At 39.3% G+C, this 27,274-nt stretch overlaps 1 protein-coding gene across 2 annotated transcripts in view; it reads left to right on the top strand.

Annotated features, from left to right (window-relative positions):
* Window positions 1–11,488: 11,488 nt before the first annotated feature.
* LOC100473721 (ATP-binding cassette sub-family A member 8) overlaps window positions 11,489–27,274 on the top strand; it is a 76,437-nt gene continuing 60,651 nt past the window's right edge. Inside the window, exons 1-6 of one of the 2 annotated variants that reach the window (XM_011232843.3) lie at window positions 11,489–11,887; window positions 17,492–17,593; window positions 18,682–18,886; window positions 22,151–22,315; window positions 25,426–25,529; window positions 26,902–27,128. In XM_011232843.3, the coding sequence (XP_011231145.2) occupies window positions 17,498–17,593; window positions 18,682–18,886; window positions 22,151–22,315; window positions 25,426–25,529; window positions 26,902–27,128 (797 nt within the window). In that variant the 5' untranslated portion in view covers window positions 11,489–11,887; window positions 17,492–17,497. The remainder of the gene's footprint in view (window positions 11,888–17,491; window positions 17,594–18,681; window positions 18,887–22,150; window positions 22,316–25,425; window positions 25,530–26,901; window positions 27,129–27,274) is intronic. The other variant, XM_034640641.1, reaches the window with a different exon arrangement.

The raw sequence follows: 27,274 nt of genomic DNA, 5'->3' as shown, positions 1-27,274 counted from the left end.
CTAGGATCAAGACCTGAGCTGAAGGCAGATGCTTAACTGACTGAGCCACCCAGCCCCCCTAGAAAATATTTCATTTTAATCTATATTTCCTTTTGGGCCCCCAAATAATTAAGTTGGCTAGCGGTTTACATATTTTTAAATGTTTATTTATTAAAAAGTTTCAGTTAATTAGTTAGATCTACTGTTTTCCTTCTCCACCTACTAATCTTTACTTTTTTTTTTTTTTTTTTGCTGTCTCTTTGCTTTGCCTTTCTTTCTAGTTTATTTTGTTGTGATTTTACGAGCTTCCTGTGCAAGAAATTAAATCTTTCTTTTCTTTTTTCCGATAGGAGTGTGTGTTGGAAGAGGTCATGAGGAGGACAGGACCGCCTCAGGCCCCCAGGGCTAACCCCAGCAATCCCAGGCTTCTCACTCCTCCCCTGCCCCTGGAATGTGTGACCCACCTGCCTCGCCCACGTCAGAGCCATTTTAAAGGTCTCAGCCTTCCGAGGGCAATGTGCTGATGAGACCATATGGAGGGTGTACATGACTGAACCCCGTTAAGGCCTTTGCATAAACAATTAAGATTCTGGTGGCAGGTCCCAGATCTACTCGTCTGGCGGTGTGGGAGACAAGCCTTCTAAGTAAGTCCCCTTGCTTCTTAAACCCGCCCACCTGCTATGCAGTGGCCCGCCTGTGTCTTTGTCTCCTGGCCCTTGGCCTTGGTGAGAGGTGGGGAGGTGGGTTGGGAGGTTAAGTTTCATATTTCACCCAGAGAACTCCAACACTGTAAGGCCATGAATGTTTCCTTTTATCACTTACCTAAATCTATGATTCGGTCTTGTAGTGATTCTGACCTGTCGTGTCCTAGGAGTATCACCTTTTGCAAAATCAGTAACTTCCCATTTTATGTCCCTTTCCACTCAAGAGATGTTTAGTAGAAGGTTATGCAGTTTCCAGATGGAGCGCCTTCTAGGTTCTGCTGCTAATTCTTAGCCTTATTACATCGTTTTCTCAGAATATTGCTGATAATATTTCCATTTTCTGTAGAACTTAGCAATTGATCTTGTGACCCGATATAGAATCAGTATTTCTGACGGTTCCACGTGCATTACAGAGGAAGGTGGGTTCCTTGTGGTTGGGTGTTAAGTTATTTCTAGTGACGTACGATATAGCAACATAAATTCAGACTTAATGTACACATGCAAAATACACAGACACATACATAGACCCAGCCGTACGCATCGTACCTCGTTGCTGCGATGCTTAAAACAGGTAGATAGAACTATATACACGTATAGCTATAGTTTTCTGTGTATCTCTATCTCTATGTCGTACCTTTTTAAGTATGTTGTTCAGACCATCTGGATCCTCACTGTGTTTTGTCCCATTCCTCTGTCTCGTGAAGGTGCCGCGTTAAAGTATTTCACTCTGTGATACTCCTCTTCGTGTCTCCCTGGCAACTCTTTGTAATTTTTGTTTTATAAAACGGGTTGCTGGGCTTTTGGTGAACAAATATTGTTATAAATTAATGGTCATGTTCAATTTTTTTTTCTTCGAGTTATATTTAGCTTGATATCAGTATTGCTACCTAGGATTTCTTACCAACTACCTGGTGTATTTTTGCCAGTCTTCTTTCATTCCTGATGCTGACAATTTATGGGTTGGTTTGCATGTTTTTATGATTAGGTTGGCTAGAGGTCATCAGTATTATCAGTCCTTCCAAACACCCTGCTTCTACTTTCATTGAATTTCTCTCTTACTTTCCTTTATTATTTATTCTAGCTTCCATGTTAATTTTAGACTTTTCTTTTTTCTTACACTAGCACATACAACCATAAATTGTCCTCTAAGTACTGTGTTAGCTGCCTCTCAGAAATTTTGACATGTTGCATTTTATTTTTATCACTTGAATATTTTATTTTTCCTTTTAGTGTATTCTTTGAAATAGGCATTATTATAAGTATGTTGTTTAACTATTTGGGAAATTTCTGGATATATTGCTATGATTAATTTCAATTTAATTCCCTTTTGGTCAAGTGCACTTTTAAAATATTTTTAATTTAGTAAATTTATTGAGATTTGTTTTGTGGTTAATATAGGTCTATTGTGATGAATATTCCATGTACATTTATTTTTTTTATTTTTGAAAATATTTTATTTGTTTATTTGAGGCAGAGAGAGTGAGCTCAAGCGGGGGGTAGGGAGGCAGGACAGGCAGAGGGAGAGGGAGAGGCAAGCTGGTGCCCTGCACTTATTATTATTTTTTTAATTTGTTTTGTTTTGTTTTGTTTTTTGCCTGGAGTGTTCAGTAAGGGCCAATGAGTTAAAGTAGCTTGATTGTGTTGTTCAAATTTCCTATATACTTACTGACTTTTTAATCTAATGATTTTATCAACTACTGAGATAGAGATGTTAAAATCTCCAACTATAACTGTGGACTTTTAATTGGTCTTTTCAGTTCTGGTTTTTCCTTTTTTTTTTTTTTTCTTTTCTCTTTACACCTATTTTTATTAAACAAATAAAGCTGTCGGAGTTCTGTTTTTTCATTCATGAGTTTTCCAACTCTGCTCTTAGGTCTGTGTCCATTTAGGTTTTTCATGTCTTTTAATGAATTAACCCCTGTATTATTAGGAAGTATTCCTCTATTGCTGGCAATAATTCTCGTCTTGAAGTCCAGCGTGTATCATATCAATAGAACCACTCCAGTTTTCCTGCGATAAGCCTTTCCACAGTGTACCTTTCCCATTATTTTAGTTCTCATCTTCAGGTCTTTAAATTTAAAGTGGGCTTTCATTTTTTGTTGGTAGCATAAATTTATGTCACATTTTTAAAATTAAGTCTGGAAATCTCTCTTCTAATTGGAGTGTTTTGATTATTTAGTGTCATTGTTGAAATTGGTTGGGTTAAGGCTACCATGATATTTTTTTATTTCCCTTCTACTTACTATTTCCTTTTGTCACTATTACTTTTTTTGTTTTTTACTGATTTTATACTTTTGTGTTCTACTTTATCTATACTATTGTCCTATTAGCATTCTTTCTTTCTTTCTTATTTATTTTCAGTGGCTATTCTAGGGCTGACATCATGTATCTTTGTTTCTTTTTATTTTTTTGCAGTGTGCCCAGTTCTATCAGCTGTTTTTTGTTTTTTCTGGAAAGCATTTATTTTGTCTTCCTTTACTTCATTAGAAATGTAAGCGGATTAATTTTTTTCTACTATAACAATGTGGCTCTATTGGCTATGGGCTTGCATGGTTTCTGATGAGAAATGAACTTGGCTTTTTGTAGAGTTGAAGTAGAACCAGTGATTGGACACAATCTGCTACCTCTTGTCTAAAATCAGAAGCATCAGCAAACTTCTGTTTGAAGTTCATGGGTCTGTGAATATTTGCAAAAGGGCACAGGACTCAGAACTGAGCGGTTCAATCATCTGTAAATCATTTATGCATGAGAGAAGAAAGCAAGCAAGTGAATTGTGGCATATACTGATTAATATGAGCTCTGAGATTTAATTGTAGCAAAGAATGTGTACGTGATAGAGAAGTCATCTGGTCAGCTGGAGCTACTCCAGGAACCGATGCAGAAGGCTCTCCTTTCAATGTGTTAGCCAGAAAAATCATTATTGAAAAGTTCCCATGTGTTTGCGGTGAGATAATGCACCTTATTTTGGTGGCCCGACTAAATACAACTCTTCACCTGGGGGTCAAGAGTGCATTTCAGCCAGTATTAGAATATAATCATAGAGTACAGACCTGAAATTGTCCATGGAGATCATACTGTCATTTGCGTACTTTGCAAATACGGAAACTTATCGGCGTATGTGAGAGCAGAGGGAACTTTATTACCAGCATGGGCTCCTGCGTGCAACTGAAGTGTCCTCACGGTTTTCCTGTGTGGTTTCCAGTTGTCTGTTACTGGGCCTCAGCTACAGTGTGCTAACGGGGTTTAGCAGTGGCCATCAGATATCTTCATTCTTGTATTCAGTTGTCGAGACCATGGTCTCAGATGCCTTAGAGATTTGTACCTGCTAGTGCATTCCTTTCCACCGCTGCATTTCCTCATTCTCCAATGGTGGAAGTTTGAACCCTTGGTCCCCCACTCCCCTGTGCATGGGTCTGCGTTCTCCTACCACCAGACTACCCAAATAAGGGAGGTTTCCATTTCCAGCGAGGAAATGAGCGATCCAATGTCAAAATCCCATCTCCTTGCCTGCTTTCTTGGACCGTGTTGGATATTAAATGTTAGATTCTCTAGTGCATGACACTAAATTGGCATTTTGAGTGCAAGATAATCAATAAGGGATTCATGTCTTTTATTTTTTTTAATTTTTTTAAAAGATTTTATTTATTTATTCGAGATAGAGACAGCCAGCGAGAGAGGGAACACAAGCAGGGGGAGTGGGAGAGGAGGAAGCAGGCTCATAGTGGAGGAGCCTGATCCCGTAACGCCGGGATCACGCCCTGAGCCGAAGGCAGACGCTTAACCGCTGTGCCACCCAGGCGCCCCAGGGATTCATGTCTTTTAAAAGAAAGAGGATGGGAGAAAAAGGGTTGTGGAATTGTGATACCAGAGCAAGAAAACCTCAGGCTTTCCTGGCAGAGGGCTCCGGATGAGTTCTGCAGGCAAAGTTGTCCGCATCCCAGCTTCACCCAGTCACTGGATACAATGGGTCCAGGAAGAATGTGACCGTGTGTCAGATGGGATTCTACAGGGAAGACAGATCCAGAAGGAAATGACAGCTGGAGGCTGTCTACTGATCCTGCTCCCCAGAGCTAGGCAGCAGTTTCTTCCTTGAATGGAGGATTCAATGAGAGCTTCATGTCCACCACAGTAATAGGAAAGGAACATCATAACTCAATCAGGGTACAGCTCACTGATACAAGAATATCACGAAGGTACCATTAATAAGCATGGTCAATGAGCTTTACTGCCCCACAAATACATAGAACCAAATCTTATGAAAGGGAATCCAGTACTTTCTGATTTTCAAATGTGACCTATTTATCTAAGTAACAGATTATGAATACTGAACATTTCTGAACAGAATTTCAATCTAAATTCTTAAATATTTTCAGCCTCCCAATCAGAAAATCATTCATGTTGCCCATGCTTAAGGAATACAGTTTGTCCAGCATAGATGGAGGGAAGAGACACTAGACCTACATTTCCAGTATACTTGGGAGCATTTTGGAAATGGCAGGTGTCATGAGGACATTGAGCTCTTGATTGGAGTAGCGATTCCCAGGGTCAAGTATGCAGCTTAGAAAGTAAGGTGAGAGATCTCAAAAAGGCAGTTGGACTGGCACTGCCTGCTTCCTTCCAAGGACCCTGAGATGCTAAACTGACTGGATTTACCTTTTGTCCCCCAAATCCTTCTTATGATCTAAATCCTTTTCTTTACCATGAATTCACTCTAGATTTTGTGACTATACCGAACAGACTCATATTTACCAAATAAAGACTAGAAAGAAGTTTTCTGCAGATTTGCATTTGTCATAGGGAGTAGCCTGACAACCCGGAGGCCAGCCTCCCCCTAGTCTCCCAGGGGTTCCTCCCCAGTGGTCTATACATTTCTGGGGGAAATTATGCAACATTTAGCCCAAACTTTCTTCAAATTAAAAGTAGGTAAGAGATATAATATTGAAATGAGACTCTGGGAAGCAGATTATTTCAAACATTAAAATAATCCATGTATACGATCCATTGAATTTGATAATCATATGGAAAATGTAAAAACCTCAAATTGAAATTCAAGAGCATGTGGGGCACCTGGGTGGCTCAGTCGTTAAGCGTCTGCCTTGGGCTCAGGGCATGATCCCAGGATCCTGGGATCGAGCCCTGCATCGAGCCCCGCTTCGGGCTCCCCGCTCCACTGGGAACCTGCTTCTTCCTCTCCCACTCCCCCTGCTTGTGTTCCCTCTCTCACTGGCTGTCTCTCTCTCTGATAAATAAATAAATAAATAAATAAATAAATAAATAAATAAATAAAATCTGAAATTCAAGACCATGCAACCAAGGAGGTAAGATGTTCTGTTATAGGCATGTATATTGTTGCTGGGATGGTTTCGTCTCTTGCTCTGTGTGGTTTTTTTGTTTGTTTGTTTGTTTGTTTTGGTGGTTTGTTTGTTTCACTGTTTTGCAAGTAGTTCGTACAAGATAAAACAAAACTTAATTGATTACATACCCAGTTATATATATTCATCAAAGGATGCTATTTTTTTACAGGGTAGAGACACACACATTAAGCACAAAATATAAGATACATCCCTTTGTAATTGATATTCTTTTATCGGTTTACACCATGGATTAAGAAATGGGCCGCTCACCTAGATGCTAATAGCATGTTCTCCTTTGGTTGGTCTTTCTTTACAACTGAGCATCCTTGAGCATTCCCTCCAGCAACGTCTTGTGGTTTTTTTGTCTGTTTTTCTTGCTACTCTAGCTCACAGGCTCTGCTAGTCAGAACTTCCTCGTTGGGCTGTTTTCCTTGTTATTGCTCAGTGATATCTTTGCTTGCTTGTCACCTGCAAACATGTAGGTTTTCTGGTTCTGGGAAACTCCCGACTCCTTTTCAGAGCAGCGGTGGTCCCAGGGACACATCTTCTATCCATTCTTTGATTAAGCTGAGCATCTCAACTGCCTCAGCAACATGGTCATTGATTGGTCACTGTCCTCGGATTGGCGCTGTGGCCAGGGCTGACCCACCACTGTTGGTGGTATATTTTCAGTCTGCTGGGCTCCTCTTCAGGCTCTCACTGTCCTTCCCAAACTATTTTGGTCAACAACAAGGGCGTTCAACCCAATTAAGGGCCAGGTGCAGTGGTTTCTGGAAAGAGACACGGAAGGATATCTGCTCTAGAAAACCACAGATAACCAGCTCTATAATCTTCTGATGCTTCCTTTTTCAAATGTTTCTTCCTCCCACCATTTCCTGCTACTGTGCTGAATGTTAAAACACTGGCTCATGTGCATGACAGAACCTTTAAGTTCAGATGCAGTATCTAAGCACTTTTTGTTTTCTCCAACAGAAGCAAATGCATTATATATTTTAACCCTGTGACAAACTCAGTCCACAAACTTTTATTACCTTATCTTGTTCCTTAACGTTGATACTTTGTTGTTTTTCAGATCCTCTGGACACAAAAATGTACGAACCCCCTTTTTTTTTAATTAAAATATAGTTGACATGTAGGGGCTCCTGGGTGGCACAGCGGTTAAGCGTCTGCCTTCGGCTCAGGGCGTGATCCCGGCATTACGGAATCGAGCCCCACGTCAGGCTTCTCCACTGTGAGCCTGCTTCTTCCTCTCCCACTCCCCCTGCTTGTGTTCCCTCTCTCGCTGGCTGTCTCTATCTCTGTCAAATGAATAAATAAATAAAATCTTTTTAAAAAAATAAAATAAAATATAGTTGACACGTAATATTATATTACTTTCAGGTGAAAAAATGTATGAACTCTTAATAATAGTTCCATCGTTTTGGAGTTAGAAATTCAATCTGGAGGAGGACAGCAGTCCCAGAGCTCTCCAAGGAGCAGAACTTGGCTGATTTTGATGAGAAAATAGATTCCTTGGTAAAGCAGAAGCTCCTGCAAGAAGACCCAAAAAGCCCACATACCCACCGGTTCTGTTTATGCCCCTGTGGTTTTGTAAGAGAATTATTTTTGTAGCTTCAATATGATGCCTTAATGTTGAATGATTATACCAATTATTTGGTATAAACTATCGTGGAACTCATGTTAATGATTTTACATGGAGACGCTGAGATGAGACTTCATGCCAGAAGAAGGGCAAGTGCTGGGGTAAAGTAGATAGACAGACCATAGATAGTTATCTTTGATAACAAATCAAACTGACAAATATACAGGACTCAGCTTTAAAAGTGTGCAGCTCTCATTTAGGTCAATGTGGGCTCTTGGCCTGATGGTTATCCTATGTGCTCAACATAAAAACCAAATACTAATTCCAGTTATCTCCTGGACCCTCTTTAGGTTTATGATAAAAGTAAAAAACAAAACAAAACACCCCAAAACCCCAAAAAACATAAATGGTGATCAGTTTGAGGATAACCCTCAACAATCTATTTGCTAATGCAGAGTAAACACCTAGTTTGAGAAAGAGGTTGGAATTTAGAATCCCAGGTCATCTGAGACTGCGTTGGCTTCTTTCTAGCTACGTGGTTGAGATGAAAGCCCCAAAGTACATAACCTTACTAAGTCTAGTGTCCTCTTAGTCCTATCTACCCACTAGGTTGTATGGAACTCAGATGAGAAACCGTAGGTGGAAACTTTGTAAACCATGAAGCTCTTCACGCAAATTTTCTTTTTTTCTTTTTTTTTTAAAAGATTTTATTTATTCAACAGAGATAGAGACAGCCAGCGAGAGAGGGAACACAAGCAGGGGAAGTGGGAGAGGAAGAAGGCAGGCTCATAGCAGAAGAGCCTGATGTGGGGCTCGATCCCATAATGCCGGGATCACGCCCTGCCGAAGGCAGACGCTTAACCGCTGTGCCACCCAGGCGTCCCTTCACGCAAATTTTCAACCAAAGCAGAATGCACATTCACACAATGTGTGACCTTGATGACGCAAAGCAATTTCCATTAGCTCCTGAAATCTTCACTGTTAGAGCGGTTGCAGACTGGTAAGTCTCTGATCTATTCTCCAAGGACAAGAAGCCCCACAACGAAAGAGTCTCATTTACACAGAACATGATGGGAGCAGCAACTGTTTGCAGAACACTCTGAAGTAAAGTCCGTTCCTACTTCAGGCCTCAATCAAAGAGGGCACCCTTCCCTGTGAGGCAGTGCATGGGCTGGAGAAGTATTACCAGCTGTTGAATGTGTTGCCTCCGGAGTCCACAAAGCCATACTAGGTGCCGGTCTTCTATTGGAAGAGGGTGCGAGATGTGGCAGTTCATCTCCTACTCTGGAGGAGATATGCGCAGCACCCCTGACCACTGGACCCAGAGCGCCTTCAGTGACGTGATGGGTTCCTTATCCTCAGAGGACGTGTCGCCTACTCTCTGGAGCACTTGGGTCTTCCCCATGTTGCCAGTGATGCCCTAGTCATCTCTCCTTGTCCTGATAGGTCAGCATGATGCTACCAATGTATCAATATGATGTTCTGGGAGAGGCTCTAGATCTCTTAACACTGTAGCAGAGGCCAGACGGTCACCATAGCCCTGAGGCAAAACTACCAAGGAATATTATCGTCTAACTCACCTGAATATGAACTCTTCCTAATCAGAATAGAAAAGAATCACTAGCTGAATAGCACGTTCTAGGAAGAGATCCCATGTCTGGCAAAGCAGCTGTTGCTGCCTGTTTGAGCTCACAAAAATCTGGCTCTTCTTCAGGATCCATCCGGTTTCTGGAGGGATAAGACTGGTAAATTAAATGAAGATGTGGTAGATATGCTTCCTTTGTCCTGTATGTCATGAATGGTCTCTACTTTCCCTCTCCTCAAGAGGCAGTGTTGTTCTTGACTCAGTGTCTTGTCTGGGGGTGGGTTGAGATAATTATCAGATGTGTCCACTTTCCCTTCCCCATTTTGTAAGACTTCTTACCCAACAGGCTCAGGACCCAATATGGGGGTTATTCCCAATACCAAGTATATTAATTCTTTTTTTAAAAAAAGATTTCATTTATTTATTTATCAGAGAGAGAGCGCACAAGCAGAGGGACTGGCAGAAGGGAGAAGGAGAAGCAGGCTCCCCGCTGAGGGAGCCCGATGTGGGACTTGATCCCAGGACCCTGGGATCATGTCGTGAGCTGAAGGCAGACACGTAACCAACTGAGCCACCCAGGTGTCCCCAAGTATATTAATTCTAATGATATACCTGGTGTTAGAGAAATGGCCACTAGGTGTGTTCATAGACCCAGCGGGACCACATAAAGCTAGGCTTTGACCATAACCCCATTTATTACCTTGACTTCATGCGCCCATTCTAACAATGAGGCCATTGTGACATTTTAGTTTTCTAGGTACCAGTGTCCATTTAGGCCCTATGCCCAATAGCTCTTGAAATGTCTGAGGACTTTTTTCTTCCTCCAATGCGGAGTCGTCCAAGTAAATGGCCGTAGGTCACTTTGAGTAAGGACTAGGGGAAAGCATCAGAGTATATACTTGTCAGGATGTTCTGGGATCCTTCCTTCTGGCTACTCCTTCAGACAGAGGATTCTGGATCTGAAAATTAGCTCAGGACTGGGAACTACACAAGGAAAAATAACTTTTTATTGGAGTGATGGGGACTGCCTCTTATCTCCATTCTTGACTCGTTCTGGTTGTAGCTAGTAAGCAGCACCCCATTGGCCGCCTACCTGTTCTACCCTATATGGGCATAAGGCTTCTACTTTCTATGTCAAGTGGTAAAATATTGCTTCTAAGCAGCCTGTGTAAAGTTAAGTGTGTCTCTTGTAATCCCTAGAGCAATCGCTAAAATAACTACACAAATATATATGCTTTAATATCACAGTGGGTAAATTGGAATACTTAAAATTTTCAGGTAAGACAAAAGAGGGCAGAAAATGGGAAACAGAAGAATGAAAATCAGAGAAAACACATAATAACATGGCAGACCTGAATCTTGAAATCTTGGGTTAAATGTAACTGGTCTACACACACCAATTAAAGGACATGTGTTATCGGATTGGATTTAAACAAAGAAATGAACAAAAATGACATCACTGTAGGCTGTCTAGAAGAAGCTCATTTCATATTGAATGATACAGATAGTTGGAAATAAAAAAGATGGAAAAAAAATACCATGGAAACCAATCAAAAGGAAGTGGGAATGGTTATATTAAAATCAGCCAAAGTAGACTTTAGAACATAGAAAGTCACCAGGAATGGAGATAGCATTATTACATAAGGATGAAAAGGCCAATTCACCAAGAAGACATACCAGTTCTAACCATATATGTACCTAACAGCAGAGCATGAACGTGATTGGACGAGACTAGTGACATCTGAAAGGAAAACAGAAAAATCCATAATTTTCATTAAAATCTTCAATGCTCCCTCTCAGTAATCCGCAGACTTAGTAAACAGAAAACCAGCAAAAATATAGAAAAACTGAACAACACCATCAACCAGCTGGATCTAAAGGATATCTGTGTAATCCTCAACGCACTCAGCAGCAGAATGCACTTCTCCTCAAGTGCATGTGGAATATTCACCAAGCCAGATCATATCCTGGGTCAGAAAACAAGTCCTAATATATCTGACATACAAAATAAATTTTTGACCATCCTACAATTAAACTGGAAATCAATAACCAAAAATAACAGGAGCATCTCCAGAGACTTGGAAATTAACCCACGTTTCCATAATTCATGGGTCGAAGAGTGGGTCATGAGGGAAATTAGAAATATTCTGAGCTGAGTAAAAATGAGAAACAAATGAAAACCCTGATTATCTAAGGGATGATGTCAATCAGGCAGTGGAGAGCTCTGTGTAGAGAGGAGCTTTTCTCTGATTCAACTGCTTACTTTCTCTTCAAAGGCACTGCTTTACATGGGGATATTAGCCAACAATAACCTGGGACAGCCTAGAGAAAAGCTTAGGAATACTGGATCTCCCTGATAAGATCGCTCCTTATACTATGATATGGCCAGGCCACCAAGTGTAAATGCCATTGCGCTCTGCAGGAACTGGCCGAATGTCAATGAGAAGATCAACAGTCCAAGAGGGATCACGTGAATGCGATGTTTGGCAGGGCCCACAGAGCTCGGGCTGTGACTTCTGAAGTCGGCCCTCGCAGGAACTTTTCACAGAAGTCAAACAGTTAAAGCACGTTCTAGAGATGTGGTAGACACCAGGGGGAAAAAATGTGAATTGTTTTCTTCTAAATAAGGAGATCGGTGGATAAGCTGTGCCTCTCCAGAGTCCTGGCTTCAAAAGTCTCAAAAGTAAGTTCATTGTATTTTTTCTGTGTTGTGATTTGTGTTGGGGGTTTCCTTTTTGGCTTTTCTTCCTCTCGCAAAATTAGAAATAAGCCTTTAGGAATTGAATGCTGACCCTCTTGTGGGGAAATAATTTTGAAAACTAATGGGCTATTTTGATGTTTTTGAACACTCAGTGTTTCATATTATGTAAAGGAAAGCACTGAGTAAAAATATTTTTAACTGAGTTTAAATGATTTTTAACCAGAAACTGAGCATGGAAATAAGCCGAAATTTGCCTAAGAAATTTGGAAAAACTAAGTATCTTGAGAATTGATTTGTAAACTTCAGTTGTTTTCAAAGTGATAGATATTTACTTCTATTGCACAATAAAGTGAGGGCATTTTGAATAAACTGTTCTATGACTCTGAGACTGTTTACCAGAAGCATTTGCAGAAGTATTTGTCTTGTCTCTGGCTCTCACTCTCGGGCTATGAGGATTTGGGAAATGTTAAGACGCTTTCCAGGATCTTTTACTCTGTGCACAGGATGTACTGAACCACAATTGAAAAATGCCATGTTTCCTTATCACAATATTATTTCAAATGCACTTATTTTCATAAATAGAGATTTCAAGCCCCTCAAATGTGAGCATTTTGCTCTGAATTTAACAACCGTATACGAGGAGAAAAATCAGAGTCCTCACAACTTGAAACTGTCTACTGCATGCATAGTAAGGAGTTCAAGTTGTTCTTAGTCTTTTGGATAAACCACAGAACATACATGAGTTGGGGGGAAATAAAGTAGGCAATACTAATTTCCGATGGAAAATCGAAGGGACTGGAGCCAGACAGATGTTCCTGTGCTGTATCGGGCTGTGGCGGATTCCACAGTGAGATCAACTCTTTGGCCAGCTTGCCCTCCTGCCCAGCCATGCACAGTCCTCTTAAAAGTGCCCCCACTGAAGTCGCTAAACTAGGAATAGCCTATAGGGATCGTCAATCCCGTATCCCTGGATACCTGACCTAATGCTTTTTTTTTTTTTTTCTTTTTCTTCCTGGGAACTATCTTCCTCCCAGGAACTGCCATTCCCTGGGCTTTCTAGCCTCTTCATGCAACCTGCTTCCACCTACACATGCCTGTCAGCCTCATCAGCAGATATGCGTAGATCTTTCCCCAGGCAGTGCTCTCCGAGGCTGTCATGGCTAATTTACCTCCCATTGGAACTGGCTTCTGGACGTCTTCCTTGAGTGTTGTTTCCAGGAAATAGCAGAGCCCTCAGCGTCATTCTGTGGCGTGAATGGAATGACAGCTTCGGGCAGGGGCACATCTATTCCTCATCACGATGGGGAAGTTCATGACAACCACATGGTTTTCTATCCTTGGCCAACATGACAGACACATGGGAGGAGGAGAACGCTTGCCTCAAAGTCAGGACTTAAGAGCCAGTTCAAGGTGGAGCTGTTGGCTCTGTGCTCCGAAGTCCCGACTCATCCTCCCAAGTCAGGTCCCTGGCATGCTTTCCAGAAAACTGATGATCATTCTAGATCATACTTTCTGTAATTCAGCTTAGATACACTGCTTCCTCGTGTAGTGAGGACCTTTTGAAAGCACTCAATTTCCACAGGTTTTTGGAGAGGCTCAGCAAATCATATTTGTGTAGTATTGGTTGGTTAAGGCTTTGGAAAGATGTGGTATTATTATTATGCACGGAGAAACTTCCTTCTGGGAGGTATTTTTGGTCTCTGCAAGAAAAAAAAAGTATAAATTTCACTACCTAATCCTCACCACCACCACCAGCTCACACACACACGTGCACACACACACGTGCACACACACACACATACACATTCATATATGCCCTTTGCTCAGGTGAAAGGCCTGATCTATTGCCCCATAGTTCTCTGGTGCTGGTGTGGTATGTATGGAAGAATAACGCTGCTCTCTGCAGGCAATTTTAGGTAGAGTCCATGGGATATTTTCACTGCGAACTAGCCTACACACAAATCAGACGGTCTTGTGTTCTTAATCTGGCTAAAGGCTATCCAAGCCTAGTTCAGGTGGAGTGTCTGCCCTCCATCACAAGAACAAGCTCAAATACATCACAGCCTCCCCAGAGTAACCTGGGTAATCCATTAGCAAATTTAATTAACTATTGGTGGCTAAAATAAACTCACTTTATGTATTCTTTAAATTAAAAATTGAACCAAATTTCTATTTAATAATAACCGGAATGATTGGGTTTGAAATTCAGCAGAGAGATAATTATCTAGAAAGTCTTTGCCTGTAAGAGTATAGGGTTATTACATTACATGGAGTTTCCATTTGAATAAGAAAGATTCTATTTTTCCAGGAAAGCCCAAAAATTAAGAGTAATCTTCAAAAGAATAACTTTTGTAAATATCTTTTATATCTTTAGGACAGGAAGAAAACTTTGGGCGGAGCAGGGAGAACTTGATAAATTTCTATAGAAGGTAATATGGGCAAAACTAGAAGCAGAGGAAAAGCAGACTTCAAGTGAGAATAAAACACAGTGAAAGACCATCCAAAATGGAAATTTATACATGACTAAATTAATTCCCTTCTTAAAATTATCTATCAGCTTGAATTTCCAAAAATAAATTCTGAAACTTTCTTACATTAACCACACATTTAAAAATTTGGCAAAAGGTTAAAAATAAAGAAACAGATAAAGCTACATTAGGTAAATATAAAGCTAAAGAAACTTCATGTCTCTGCTATTATCAGAAGCAGAAGCAACCTACCATTAAAATATGAGCAGTAGAGCAATGTTTCATGCACCTAACCTCTTAGCCTTTAAATGCACACACTAAAAAGTAACAGAGATACAATAAGAAATTGGCAAATCTATTATCAGCCTGGAAAAATTTAATAGAATTCTATCATGAAATGATTGATCTCGTAAACATAACATTAGAAAGGATGCTGAAAATTCAGAGAACACAGTTATAAAGATACGTAAAACAAACTAAAAGCTGACATATGTTTATTTCAAGCATCCGTGGACTATTTCCAAATATTAAAATATGCTGTGCCACCAAGGAAATCTCAAGAAATTTCAAGGAAGCAGTCTCTTACAGAGTTGCCCTTCCTCTGCCCACAGCATGATCAAATTAGAAACCGAAAATAAAAGGTCACTAAAACCAAAGAAACACGGTATTGTAGAAGCTAAATAAGGAATCCTAAGTAATATATCTGTCGTCTATAGCTGCATTTACATTGCGCAGCAAAAGAAAAAGTAACAACAAATGACACACAATAATAAACATTTATAGCTGGGATGCATGGGGTGGTTTTTCAGAGGTTCTGCTGATCTTGGATGGGCTTGCTCAGATCCCTAGAGTCTGGCTGGCCATAGTCTGATGTAGGCTACTCTATACTGGCATGACTGGCATGACTGTGCTCTTTCTTGTGTGCTTTTCATGTCCCAGAGGCTAGCCCAGTATGCTCTTATAGCAATGACCGAGCCATAAGGGGGCAGATACACCCAAGGCCTCATAAGGGCTAGGCTGAGAAGTGGCACATAGTCACTTCTACTCCTTTCTCAGTCAAAGTTATAGTCTGCCTTTAAGGAAGGAACTCGAGAGTTACTAGACAAAAGGTGTGGACAAAAGTAGAGATGAGGGATTGGGACAAGAGTTTGGTAAGAATGTGCGTCTTTGTCTTGTTCTGACCCTAGAGGGAAAGCTTTCAACCTTTCACCCATTGAGTATGATGTTAGCCATGGGCTTATTGTATATGGCCTTTATTATGTTGAGATATATTCCTTCTATACCTACTTTGCTGAGGGTTTTTATCATGAAAGGATGTTGTCTTCTGTGAAATGCATTGTCTGCATCTATTGAGACAATCATATGATTTTTACCTTTCATTCTATTCACATGGTGTATAACATTTATTGATTTACATATGTCAAACCATCCTTGCACCCTAGGAGTGAATCCCACTTGATCATGGTGTATGATCCGTTTAATGTGTGGTTGAATTCAGTTTGCTAGTGTTTTGTTGAGAGTTTTTGCATCTAAATTCCTCAGGGATATTGGTCTGTAACGTTCTCTTCTTATAGTGTCCTCATCTGGCATTGGCCTGGGGGTAATGCTGGCATCACAGAATAAGTTTGAAAGTATTCCCTCCCCTTCAATTTTTTGGAAGCCTTTGAGAAGGACTGGCAGTCATTCTTTTTTATTTTTTAATTTTTTTAAAGACTTTATTTATTTGAAAGAGAGAGCAGGAGAGAGAGCATGAGCAGGGGGGGAGGGGCAGAGGGAGAGGGAGAAGCAGGGNTTGGAAGCCTTTGAGAAGGACTGGCAGTCATTCTTTTTTATTTTTTAATTTTTTTAAAGACTTTATTTATTTATTTGAAAGAGAGAGCAGGAGAGAGAGCATGAGCGGGGGGGAGGGGCAGAGGGAGAGGGAGAAGCAGGACTCCCTGCTGAGCAGGGAGCCCGATGCAGGATTCAATCCCAGGACCCTGGGATCATGACCTGAGCCAAAGGCAGATGCTTAACTGGCTGAGCCACCCAGGTGCCCTTCATTTTTTAAAAAAAATGTTTGGTAGAATTCACCAGAGAAGCCATCTGGTCCTGGGCTTTTCTTTGTTGGGAGGTGTTTGATCACTGATTCAATGTCCTTCGAGCTTTTCTTTTGTTGCTGATTTCTAGTTTGCTATCCTCATGGTCAGAAAAGATACTCTGTATAACTTGTTTTGTGGCCTGTTGTACAATCTATCCTTGTATTGGGAGGTCTTGGATATGTGAGAGCTGCTTCTCCCTTCCTTGGGTGATAGACTGTCTCTGCTTTGTGTCAATGCTGGGTCCCAAGCAAACCTCAGGAGCAACTCACCTTTGCTTAGGAATGCGGGCAGGGAGGTTTCCTACCCCACCTGTGGTGGTAGATGGCCATTGTTTTACTCCATGCAAGGGTCATGTGGCGTCAACTAAGATATGTTTGGATGGGTGTTGTTGCAGCCCACTGAAAGTCAAGCCATGGGCACAAGGAGTGCACTGACTTTGCAATAGGGGATCTGAAGGAAACAAAGCTCTGAGGGAAAGGCTCTAGCTCTCTGGGGCTCCCATATACATCACTGCTCTTGAGTCAAGAGCTACTGAATACACACAGTGAAACCTTTACCGTCCAGGCACTTTACATTGGAGAAAATCATTTAGTCTGAGCAGCGGGAAAAAAAATACAGTCTCTAGTAACAGGGAAAATGAACCACTCTGACACCAAAAAGGAGAGCCTCTTCCTCCTACAATGTCTTTTCAGTCCTCCCTCCTGACACAGCTTTACATCATGCCAGCTGGCAAAGAAAATGATTTAAAAGGCCCAGATCCACTTTCACAGAGCAGGCTGCAAAGAATGAATTTTGAGGCAATGCATTGATCACTGACACAATGCATGACCAAAAAAGTAAGAAGGTAAAGAGTTTGGAAGTGGGAAGCAAAGAAAGCCAGAGGACTCATAACGTGCTAACTCTGGAACTCACAGATTCCACGCACTCGTTTGTAGCACTGCAATTATCAGGCTGCTCTGTTTCTGTTTGCAGGGCATTTCTTCTCATGGAGATCGTCACATTTACATTATCTTCTCCGTTTCTTTCTTATTAAACAGGGCAAAATGATTAAGAGAGAAATAAGTGTGTGTCAGCAGACATGGGCATTATTATGCAAGAACCTTCTGAAAAAATGGAGAATGAAAAGAGAGTCCTTCATGGTATGATTCAATATCTCTGTCACTTCTTATTTACAATACGAAAATGTATATTCCCTAGGAAGTAACTACACTTTGTTCATCCCCCCTTCCAAAAACCAAACCAAACCAGAAAACCTTTCTATAAGAGAAGGAGCTGTTCCTCAAACTTCAGCCTGTCTGCAGACGTTTCTGTCGACACAGACCCCAAGTCGAGGTCTAAAGGCCCTGAAGCAGGCCAGCAATAGAAAATCCAGTACATGTTTTAAAAGTCAGTGGTCACACGTTTGCTAGGGTTCCTACTCGTGGATAGTCAGGTTTAAATGCTGAGATTCTAAAGGCATGGTTAATAAACCCACGAAGTAGGTAACTGGTAGGTTCTCTTTTGAATCTCTCTTTTTAAAAATAAATCATTCTCTTCAAAAGAGTAGAGAACTTGGAAATGTCACTAGTGCCAAGAAGAAAATTGGCATTAGCTCCTATCACTTTACCATGTAACAAAAATCCTGGTTGAACTTTGATATCTTCTGAAAATCAGATAGCTATAAATTAGTAGCATTTCTAACTAAATGAGAATTTTACTGTATATCTAATTGTGAATTTTTCTATCATCACCCATTTAGGAAATAGAGTGACGTCTTATTGGCAGTTTGCAGGTGACCAGTAATGATAACTAACAAGACAGTGTTTTTCTGATTGCCTGAGTTGTGCTGTTTCCAATACCAGGATCTTGGCACGTAGCCAGTATATTATTACTAAGTAAGCAGTGCCTTGGAACTGCCTCCTGTAACACTAGGCTCTCAGTAGGACCAGATACAGCATGAGCAGGTCACAGCAGCTGGTAATAATTTATAATAGCTTGCCAGGGTTGCCTCGCATACTTTCATGATCAGTGCATGCTTTAGACTGGTGCTAAATACATTTGAATACCTATAGGAGCTCATTGGATCTACTCAGACTGCTGAATTTTATACTGTACATATTTTAGACGGTTCATAATGTGGCATATATTGAAAGCAGAAGAATGCACCAGACAAACTGCATGACCAAATGATTGTGGATAACTAATTCAAAATCATAATTTTCTTTATTCTTTCTCTTGCATTGTATAGGAATGGTTGACTCCATTGCTCCTCTTACTTTGTTTATATCTGTATCCTACTGATCATAAAGTTAGTGATTTTTCTTCACTGCCTGCCGTGGACCTGGGTCCAGTAGACTCATTTAAAGATTCTACATTTTCTCTTATATATACACCTGTCACCAATACAACCCAGCAGATAATGAGTAAAGTAGCCTTGGCCTCCTTCATGAATGGTGAGTTTTCTAGCAACCAGAGAGGAATTTCTGATGTCAATTTTTGGTTCATTTGACTCCAGATACATGCATTTAATTTGCGTTTCAGTTGATAAACTGTGTTGTCAAGATATATAGATTATGTGAAATTGAGTGCACAGTCTTTCAACAAAGAAATCTTGATCTTGCATAGCATTTGGGGAAGCATGGAATATAGAGTGTGGCAGACTTTGAAAAGCAGGCGTGTTTCGGGAATTGTTGGCATTTGGCTGTGGAAGCATTATTGCTAGAATGAGACTGTCACTCTAGCATTTGCTTGTTATTAGAGACAAAAGCAATGAGTCTTTTCTTGAATTTGATTATGGGAATTCTATCTCCAGCTTTTTACTACCAAAAATTGTCTTACTATATTTGAAGATTGTATTGATGAGTATTCTGTGTTTCAAGTTTCCACCCTTCAGTGTTAAGACACTTGTCAATGAAAAATGAGAAGAGCATTATGCTGTCAAGGTCACTTTCCTGAAGAATAATTTTCTGAAATCAGAGGGAAAACAGCCTACTGCAACAGAGGCAAGAGAGCTAGTCTTAGAGTCAAAGCACGTTTGACTAAAAGTACTTCTGTGACTGGGTTTGCGGTGTGTTTTACAAGTCATCAACTTCTCTGAGCCACATTATCACCATATTCAAAATAAGATCGACAGTACTATATTTTTCATGAGTATTTCAGTTGAGAATGAGAGAATCCCAATTCAACTTGTGTCAAAGAAAGGGGGACATCTTTTGTCTCACTTTAAGGAAATGAGTATGGATAGAGATGGGTCAGCAATAGAGGAAGAAATATGTCTCCAGTTGTCAGGTCTATAGTATTGTGTGCTAGCCTCATTCTCAGATTGAATCTTCCCAACAAGAGGCAGACTTAACCTGCAGAATGTCTAGATTTAAGCCCTACTACAAACAACTCCAGTGAAAATATACAGATCTTTCCCAACAGTTCAAAATAATGTCAGAGATTAGACCCATTGGAATGATGGTCTTCTTTGGATTAGTGTTGGTCTTGGGTCCACCAAGAACTAATCTCATTCGATAGAAGAATACAGTATTGTCACTGCCCATTGGTTGGGTTCCTAGGTCATGTTGCAGACCATATCCAAAAGACATGGTATGTGAGTGGAAGGGTGGCAAAATGAATTTTAGAGTGTTTACTAGAAGGGGGACTGAATGTCAGGCAAATAAAAACAATTCTTTGCAAATATAAATGCACACCTCAAAGGGAAATCTACAGTGATTGGCCCATAAATCTGAGTTGAATTCTAATTTAAAAACAGTTTAGAGTTCGCACAACTTTGTGAATATACTAGAAATCATGAAGTTGTACAGTTTCAAAGGATGAATTTTATGTTATGTGATTTATATGTCAGTTAAAAAAGGAACACAGAAATGTGACCTGGGAGCATGTGGGTGGCTCAGTTGGTTAAGTGTCTGACTCTTGGTTTCTGCTCAGGTCATGATCTCAGGGCCATGGACTCAAGCCCCACATTGGGCTCTATGCTAAGCATGGAGCCTGCCTGAGATTCTCTCTCCCTCTCTCTGCTCCTCCCTACATTCAATAAATAAATAAATAAATGAATGAATGAATAAATAAAATGACTTGGAAGGTACTCAGTATCAATTTTAAAACCATAATTCTCCACAAAGAGTATTATTAAGGGGAACTTTTAGATCTTGTTCCACCCAATCACTGGAAGTCTATATAAAGTCTCTTCTCTTTGCTAACCCATGTCCCTGATTCTACTACAGCTTATGTAACCATTAATTTTGTGCTTGGATCCTGACCCCCTAACTGTATTCAATATCCAGAAGACCACCTTTCTGTAATCTGTGTTCAGGCTCTTGCTATTTTGAGTCTCTATGGCCGCAGTTCCCAAATTATGTTGGACTTTTCCTTCCTGTCCATGCTGCATCCCACACTGCCAAGACAGGTGGATGGTTTACATCCAACTTCTTCCCCATCGTGCCTCACCAAGCACCACCGCTTTACTCCCACCTGAACTGGCATGTCTGCACTGTGCATCTTGCCTACAAACCCTGACTCCATTTCTGATTCACGATCACAGTCTGATCTGCACTGTCCACCTAAGGTCTGGTCTCCTTGTCCATCCCAAGATGTGTTTGCCCTCATCCTCTGGTTCACAAATGTCCTCCAGTTGGGGGGGGGGTGATTCACAATGCCATAAATTTGTGCCTCTCAACAACACCCTCTCAACCCAGTTCAAGGTCCCATGCAACGGGGTTAATAAATATTCGTTAAATGACTACTGTGTGCAAGGTCTTTACATCAAGTTTATCTCTACAATGAATGCATTGTTATCTTTGTTTTATAAATAATTTAACTGCAATTATGATATTCATTAAATGCTCTCATGTGCTAGATTTTATAGAGACTTTATTCTGTAGTAATAGAATGTTATTTGTAACAATATTATTTTGTATTATATTTTTCTGTACTCTGTAGTAATATTCTGTACTAATAATAGATATTATTGTTTATTTTACAAATAATGGAAATTGAGTGATAAAGCTTATGTGACTTGCTCAAGATCACATGGGTTTAAGGAATAGATTACAGGAAAAAAAATAGTTCTATCAAAATACATGCTGTCTTTTCCTCCACTTGCATCTTCAACACTCCCACCCCAATCCAGGACTTTCTTTGTATTCCCTCTCATTCTTTCAGTCTTAATGAGACATCTGTATGGCATTGAACACAATACAATATCTGCTGAAAAGAGGGATTATTTTAGTGATGTCAATATAGTCAATTGACGTATTAAATTTTTCATTCTTCCTTTTTTTTTAGAATATTTACCATACTGTCAAGATTGTTAAAGGAAAATGAATCTTTATAATTATTTCCATCTGCTATAAACCAGATCCTAATTGTGATTTAAACACAGTGACTACCATCCATGACCGTTTTTTTACTACCATTGTAGATTTATTGCAATGCTAATTCTCCTGTGAATAGTTTAACTGGTTGGAATGATATTCTATGTGATTGAAATTGGTTCAGGTACTACAAATGAAAATAAAATAACTAATTTTCATGTAGTTCTTCTGAAGAACAATGTCTCTTCCCAAACTTTACTCTGCCTGACCTACTCAAAGTTGATATTTGATTTTGTTTTATTTCCATAAAGAACTCTAGTAAAAGTAATTTATCATGACCTCCTGCAGTTGGTCTCCTAGTACTTTACTAACAAATATATTCCCTTCTTGTAATGGCAGGTACAAAAGTTTTGGGGCTCTCCAATGAAGAAAATATTAAAGAATTAATGCTGCATTATCATGAGGAAGTAATACAGGTCATCTTTACTAATACATTCTCATATCATTTGAAATTCTCACTGGAATACAGAATCCCAATAAAGAAGGAACACAGGGACCATGAAGGTAACTTTCCAGCTATGTAATTCCAGTGGTCTCCACTACAGTTATGCCATAAATTGTATATAGGAATGGATGTTAATACAGCAAATTTAAAAATCCCTATCTGCAATTGATGTCAACAGGATAATCAACACATTTTAAACATGGACATTGGTTTTGGGTTTGTTAATATACTGTATTAGATGGTTACATATGGTTATATATATATATATATATATATGGTTATATAAATAAATATATATTTATTTATACATTTCCAAATATGCATGTGTACATATACATACATATTAGATGCAATATGTGGTTATACTATATTGTTGCTAAAGGAAAGTAAATTTGTTTATGAATAAAATAGAAGCTTCTCTTCAAATGCCTGAGTCAGCTTATTTTTGAGGGCCCAAAATGAAGAGGGCACCAAATCCAGAGTGATTGATTATTATTAATGCCGTATGATTTTGCCGATCTCACTAACCAAGGGGTTGGGGCTTTAGCTACATGAGGACAGGTGAGAAGTTCTTGGGTTTATATGAGATGAAAATCTCTGTATTAATTTGGAACCTGGAGAGGTTATATACTCAATGAATGAGCAGACAAGAGAAAAAGCCAAGATGGTTTTTAAAAAGGAGGAAATTATAAGTAATTAAGACAATATGCTATTGCCATAGTAAAAGACAGACTAGTGAAACAGAAGAAAGAAACCTGGAAAGCTCTCTCATAAACATGAAAACTAACGTATGACTGAGAGACACTGTGGGTAAATCATCTCTCCATAGAGAACAAAATGAAATTATCTCATACTAAACAACCAATTCCAGGTACAGAACTCAATGAAAAAAAAAATCCTGTAAACTTTCTAGAAGTCAGTAGAGGAGAATATCTTTGTAACTGTGGGGTAGAATAGAAAACAAAAAATAATGTAAACTATAAAAGAAACGTTTCCTAATTTCAACTAGATCAAAATTAAGGAATTATCTTTATCAAAAGACATCACAGAGAGAGTGAAAAGTGAAGGCAAAACTTGTGATGAAATATTTATACAAATGAAACTAACAAAAGATCAATATCAGAATATATAAAGATTTTCTCTGAATAAATAAGAAAAAAAGCATAGAAATAGGAAAGAAGTGAAAGATATAAATAGAAACTTCAGAAACTTCATAGAAGGAGAAACAGATCAAGAATAAACACTTGAGTGGTGCCTGGGTGGCACAGCGGTTAAGCGTCTGCCTTCAGCTCAGGGTGTGATCCCAGCATTATGGGATCGAGCCCCACATCAGGCTCCTCTGCTATGAGCCTGCTTCTTCCTCTCCCACTCCCCCTGCTTGTGTTCCCTCTCTTGCTGGCTGTCTCTACCTCTGTCAAATAAATAAATAAAATCTTAAGAAGAAAAAAAGAATAAACACTTGAATCTGCATTAGTAATCAGGGAAATGCATTTTGAAACCACATGTGATGCCATTTTATATTTAACCAGATCAGCCAAAAACAGTAAATAGAACAATACAAAGTATTGACAAGGATACACAGCAAAGAAAACCCGATATTATAAAATATTTTAAATAATTACAGTGGAGAAATTTTGTTTTTAAGTTGAAGATGTGTGTAACCTGTAACCCAGCATCATAGAAATTTTATTAGTGAAAGTCTTATCCCTGTGTTAAATGTTTGCAGCCTATTCTCCTCTCCTTCTGAGGGCATAGAATAATTGTTTTGTAGCTATAATTAGATACCTAGATTCAGGGCATTGAAAAACAGATGTGAGTTCTCTACACTCTTTCCTCACCTGCTTCTGCAAGCTAGATGGAAACTCTGTTAACTTGGAACCCTTAGATGTGAAACAGAGGACGTCACTCCCCTCCTTCCAAATACCTATGCTGAAACTATAGTCTGAGTGAGAAGTAAACTGTTGCTGTGATAAGACATTAAGGTTTTGAAGGTTGTTTGTTACTAGGCATATCATAGACTATCCTGACTGATACACACATATTCATGAGAAGACATATATAAGGACTTTCATAGCCGTGGCTTTTTTTTTTTTGTAATAGCAAAAAGGAAAAGGAAATTAACCAAATTATCATCACTGAGGGAATGGATAAATACATTGAATTGCATTCCTACCATGTGGTTCTCCACAATCATGAGAAGAAGAAAAAATAGGGCCATTTATATAAATTTCAAAATCATAATATAGAACAAATGAAGCAAAATGCAGAATGATGACTATAATGAGATAGAAGATACAGAGTTAAACAATTTTAAATTACACGTGTAGTTTGGGGATACATTATAGAAGCTTAATGGCATATATAAACACAAAGTTCAGGAAAGCAGTTAGCCAGTTAGAAGCTTGGTGCTAGGAAAAGCAATAAGATCGTAGACAATATACAGGGGATTCCAATTGTATTTTTAATGATTTATTCATATTTAAAATTTGGCCATGGGTAAAATTTGGCCATATGTGTTCATTATATCATTGTTTGTAGGCCTGAACTATTTCCAAATGACTTTTAAATATTTAAGATGTTAATGAAACATGCCTTTATTTCCAATACTCAATTTTACTTTTTCATATTAAATATCACCATCTCTTTAATGCAGTTTAATACTCAATGGACTGGTAGGCGCTTTTTTTTCCCTAAGATTTTTTTCTTCAGAAGATGTTCTGATTGACATGATTTAAACATAACAGGTTATCCCTCCGAACTCCCGGTTGCTCATTATTGCCTGTGTTGTATGCAATGTTAGGCAAAGCTTTAGTTCTCAATCCATAGGCTTCTCAATCCATATGAGACCTACTAACCTTTGAACAACATAAAAAGATTGTTTGGACAATACAAAGTCATGGAAGAGAAGAGCTCCACAAAATTCTTGATGGGTGAAGAAGCAGGGAGGATAGTGTGAGAAAGCATAGTGTATTCTAATTTAATGCAGAGCATCCCCTGCCAGTGCTCTGTCCACCCTGCTTGGAGAATCATTATTCCAGTTTATGTTTTCATAGGCCTTGAGTCAAAAGAACATTTGGAATATGTGGACATTATAAACACCACTGTTTCCTATAATCAGGACTGAAATAATCCATAATGATATTTATGGCTTTCTTTTCTTTTCTTAAAGCTCATTGTTCTGAAAGGGGTGGAGATGTTTACTGCCAAGTTTCACAATACTGGGAGAGAGGTTTCATGGCTCTTCAAGCTGCTATCAATGCTGCTATCATAGAAGTGAGTACAAATGTTCCATGCTAACTGTTGTTGCCTGCAGACTAATGGTAGTAGAGGCCTCAGAAGGTTCATGAAATAAAATATAAATGGGTAGCCTTGTTCTTTCACTTAATCACTGGTTTCTTTAGAACAAAGTTTATGTAAGTTTCTATGTGCCTTGGGAGCTACAGAAATAAATAGAAGAGAAATTTTCTCTCCCAAGAGTTCAACCTTGTCAGGAAGCCAGGCATATAATAGGAACATTATTAGAGCCCAAATGTCCATCAACTGATGAATGGATAAGGAAGTTGTGATATATATATATAATGGAATATTACTCAGCCATCAAAAAGAATGAAATCTTGTCATTTGTAATGACGTGGATGGAACTAGAGTGTATTATGCTAAGTGAAATAAGTCAGTCAGAGAAAGACAAATACCATATGATTTCACTCATATGTGGAATTTAAGAAACAAAACAGATGAACATTGGGGAAGAAAAAGAAAGAAAAAGGAAGGCAAACCGTAAGAGACTCTTAACTGTAGAGAACAAACTGAGGGTTGCTGGAGAGGAGGTGAGTGGGGGAGGGGCTAAATGGGTGATGGACATTGAGGAGGGCACTTGTTATGAAGAGCACTGGGTGTTGTATGTAAGTGATGAATCACTAAGTCCTACTCCTGAATCTGTATTATGCTATATGTTAACTAACTAGAATTTAAATAAAAACTTTAAAAAAATTAAAAATTAAAAAAGAACATTATTAGAAAGGGAAAAGTAGGGTATTGGGAAGGTATAAAGTGTAAGTAAACAAGCCTAACTTCTCAGCCTAGAATGACATGGAAGAATTCCTTTTTTTTTAATAATATTTTTTTTATTATATTATGTTAGTCACCACACAGTATATCCCTAGTTTTTGATGTAAAGTTCCATGATTCATTACTTGTGCATAACACCCAGTGCACCATGCAATACATTCCCTCCTTACTACCCATCACCAACCTATCCCATTCCCCCACCCCCCTCCCCTCTGAAGCCCTCAGTTTGTTTCCCAGAGCCATGGAAGAATTCCTAATTGAAGTAACATTTAAAACTGAAGATTGAGGTAAGATTTGCCAAGTATATAAGGTCATAAATGTATTTCAAACGCATTATAAGGCAGTGTTAGGCAGGGAGGTGACAAAACACACTGTACATTTTGAGAACTGTGAGAAGCTCAGAATGCCTGGAGTCAGGGCCCCAAGTGGGCCCATGGTGGAACACGGAAGTGAAAATTGGGCTAGCCTCAGATCCAGACTGACCAGTTATGTGTTCAGAGGGAAACAGTTGACTGAAAGAAAACAGAGCATGCCATCCATGAATATACAAATTTTGTTTTTTAATGTATTTCTTCAGACTGCAACAAATCATTCAGTGATGGAGGAATTGATGTCCGTTACTGGAAAAAACATGAAGACACATCCCTTCGTCAGTCAAGGAGGAATTGCAGCTGATTTCTTCATTTTCTTCTGCATTATTTCCTTTTCCTCGTTCACTTATTATGCCTCTCTTAACATTACAAGAGAGAGGAAAAAGATGAAGGGCTTGATGAGGATGATGGGTCTTTGCGATTCGGCATTCTGGTGAGTAAAGTGTAGCACAAATAAATAAATGTAGGGATTCAGGGGAAGTGGGCCTCTTCAAAGTATAAGTATTCAAACCTAATGATTTTCTAACTCTTCCCTATGAATGGGATAAATTATTGTTGATGTAATGCTTGCCACGTTAA

Source organism: Ailuropoda melanoleuca, chromosome 13, assembly GCF_002007445.2.
Source record: "Ailuropoda melanoleuca isolate Jingjing chromosome 13, ASM200744v2, whole genome shotgun sequence".
Taxonomy (NCBI): Eukaryota; Metazoa; Chordata; class Mammalia; order Carnivora; family Ursidae; genus Ailuropoda; species Ailuropoda melanoleuca.
The sequence above is the reverse complement of the archived record's forward strand: the minus strand, read 5'-3'. Positions and strand labels throughout refer to the sequence as shown.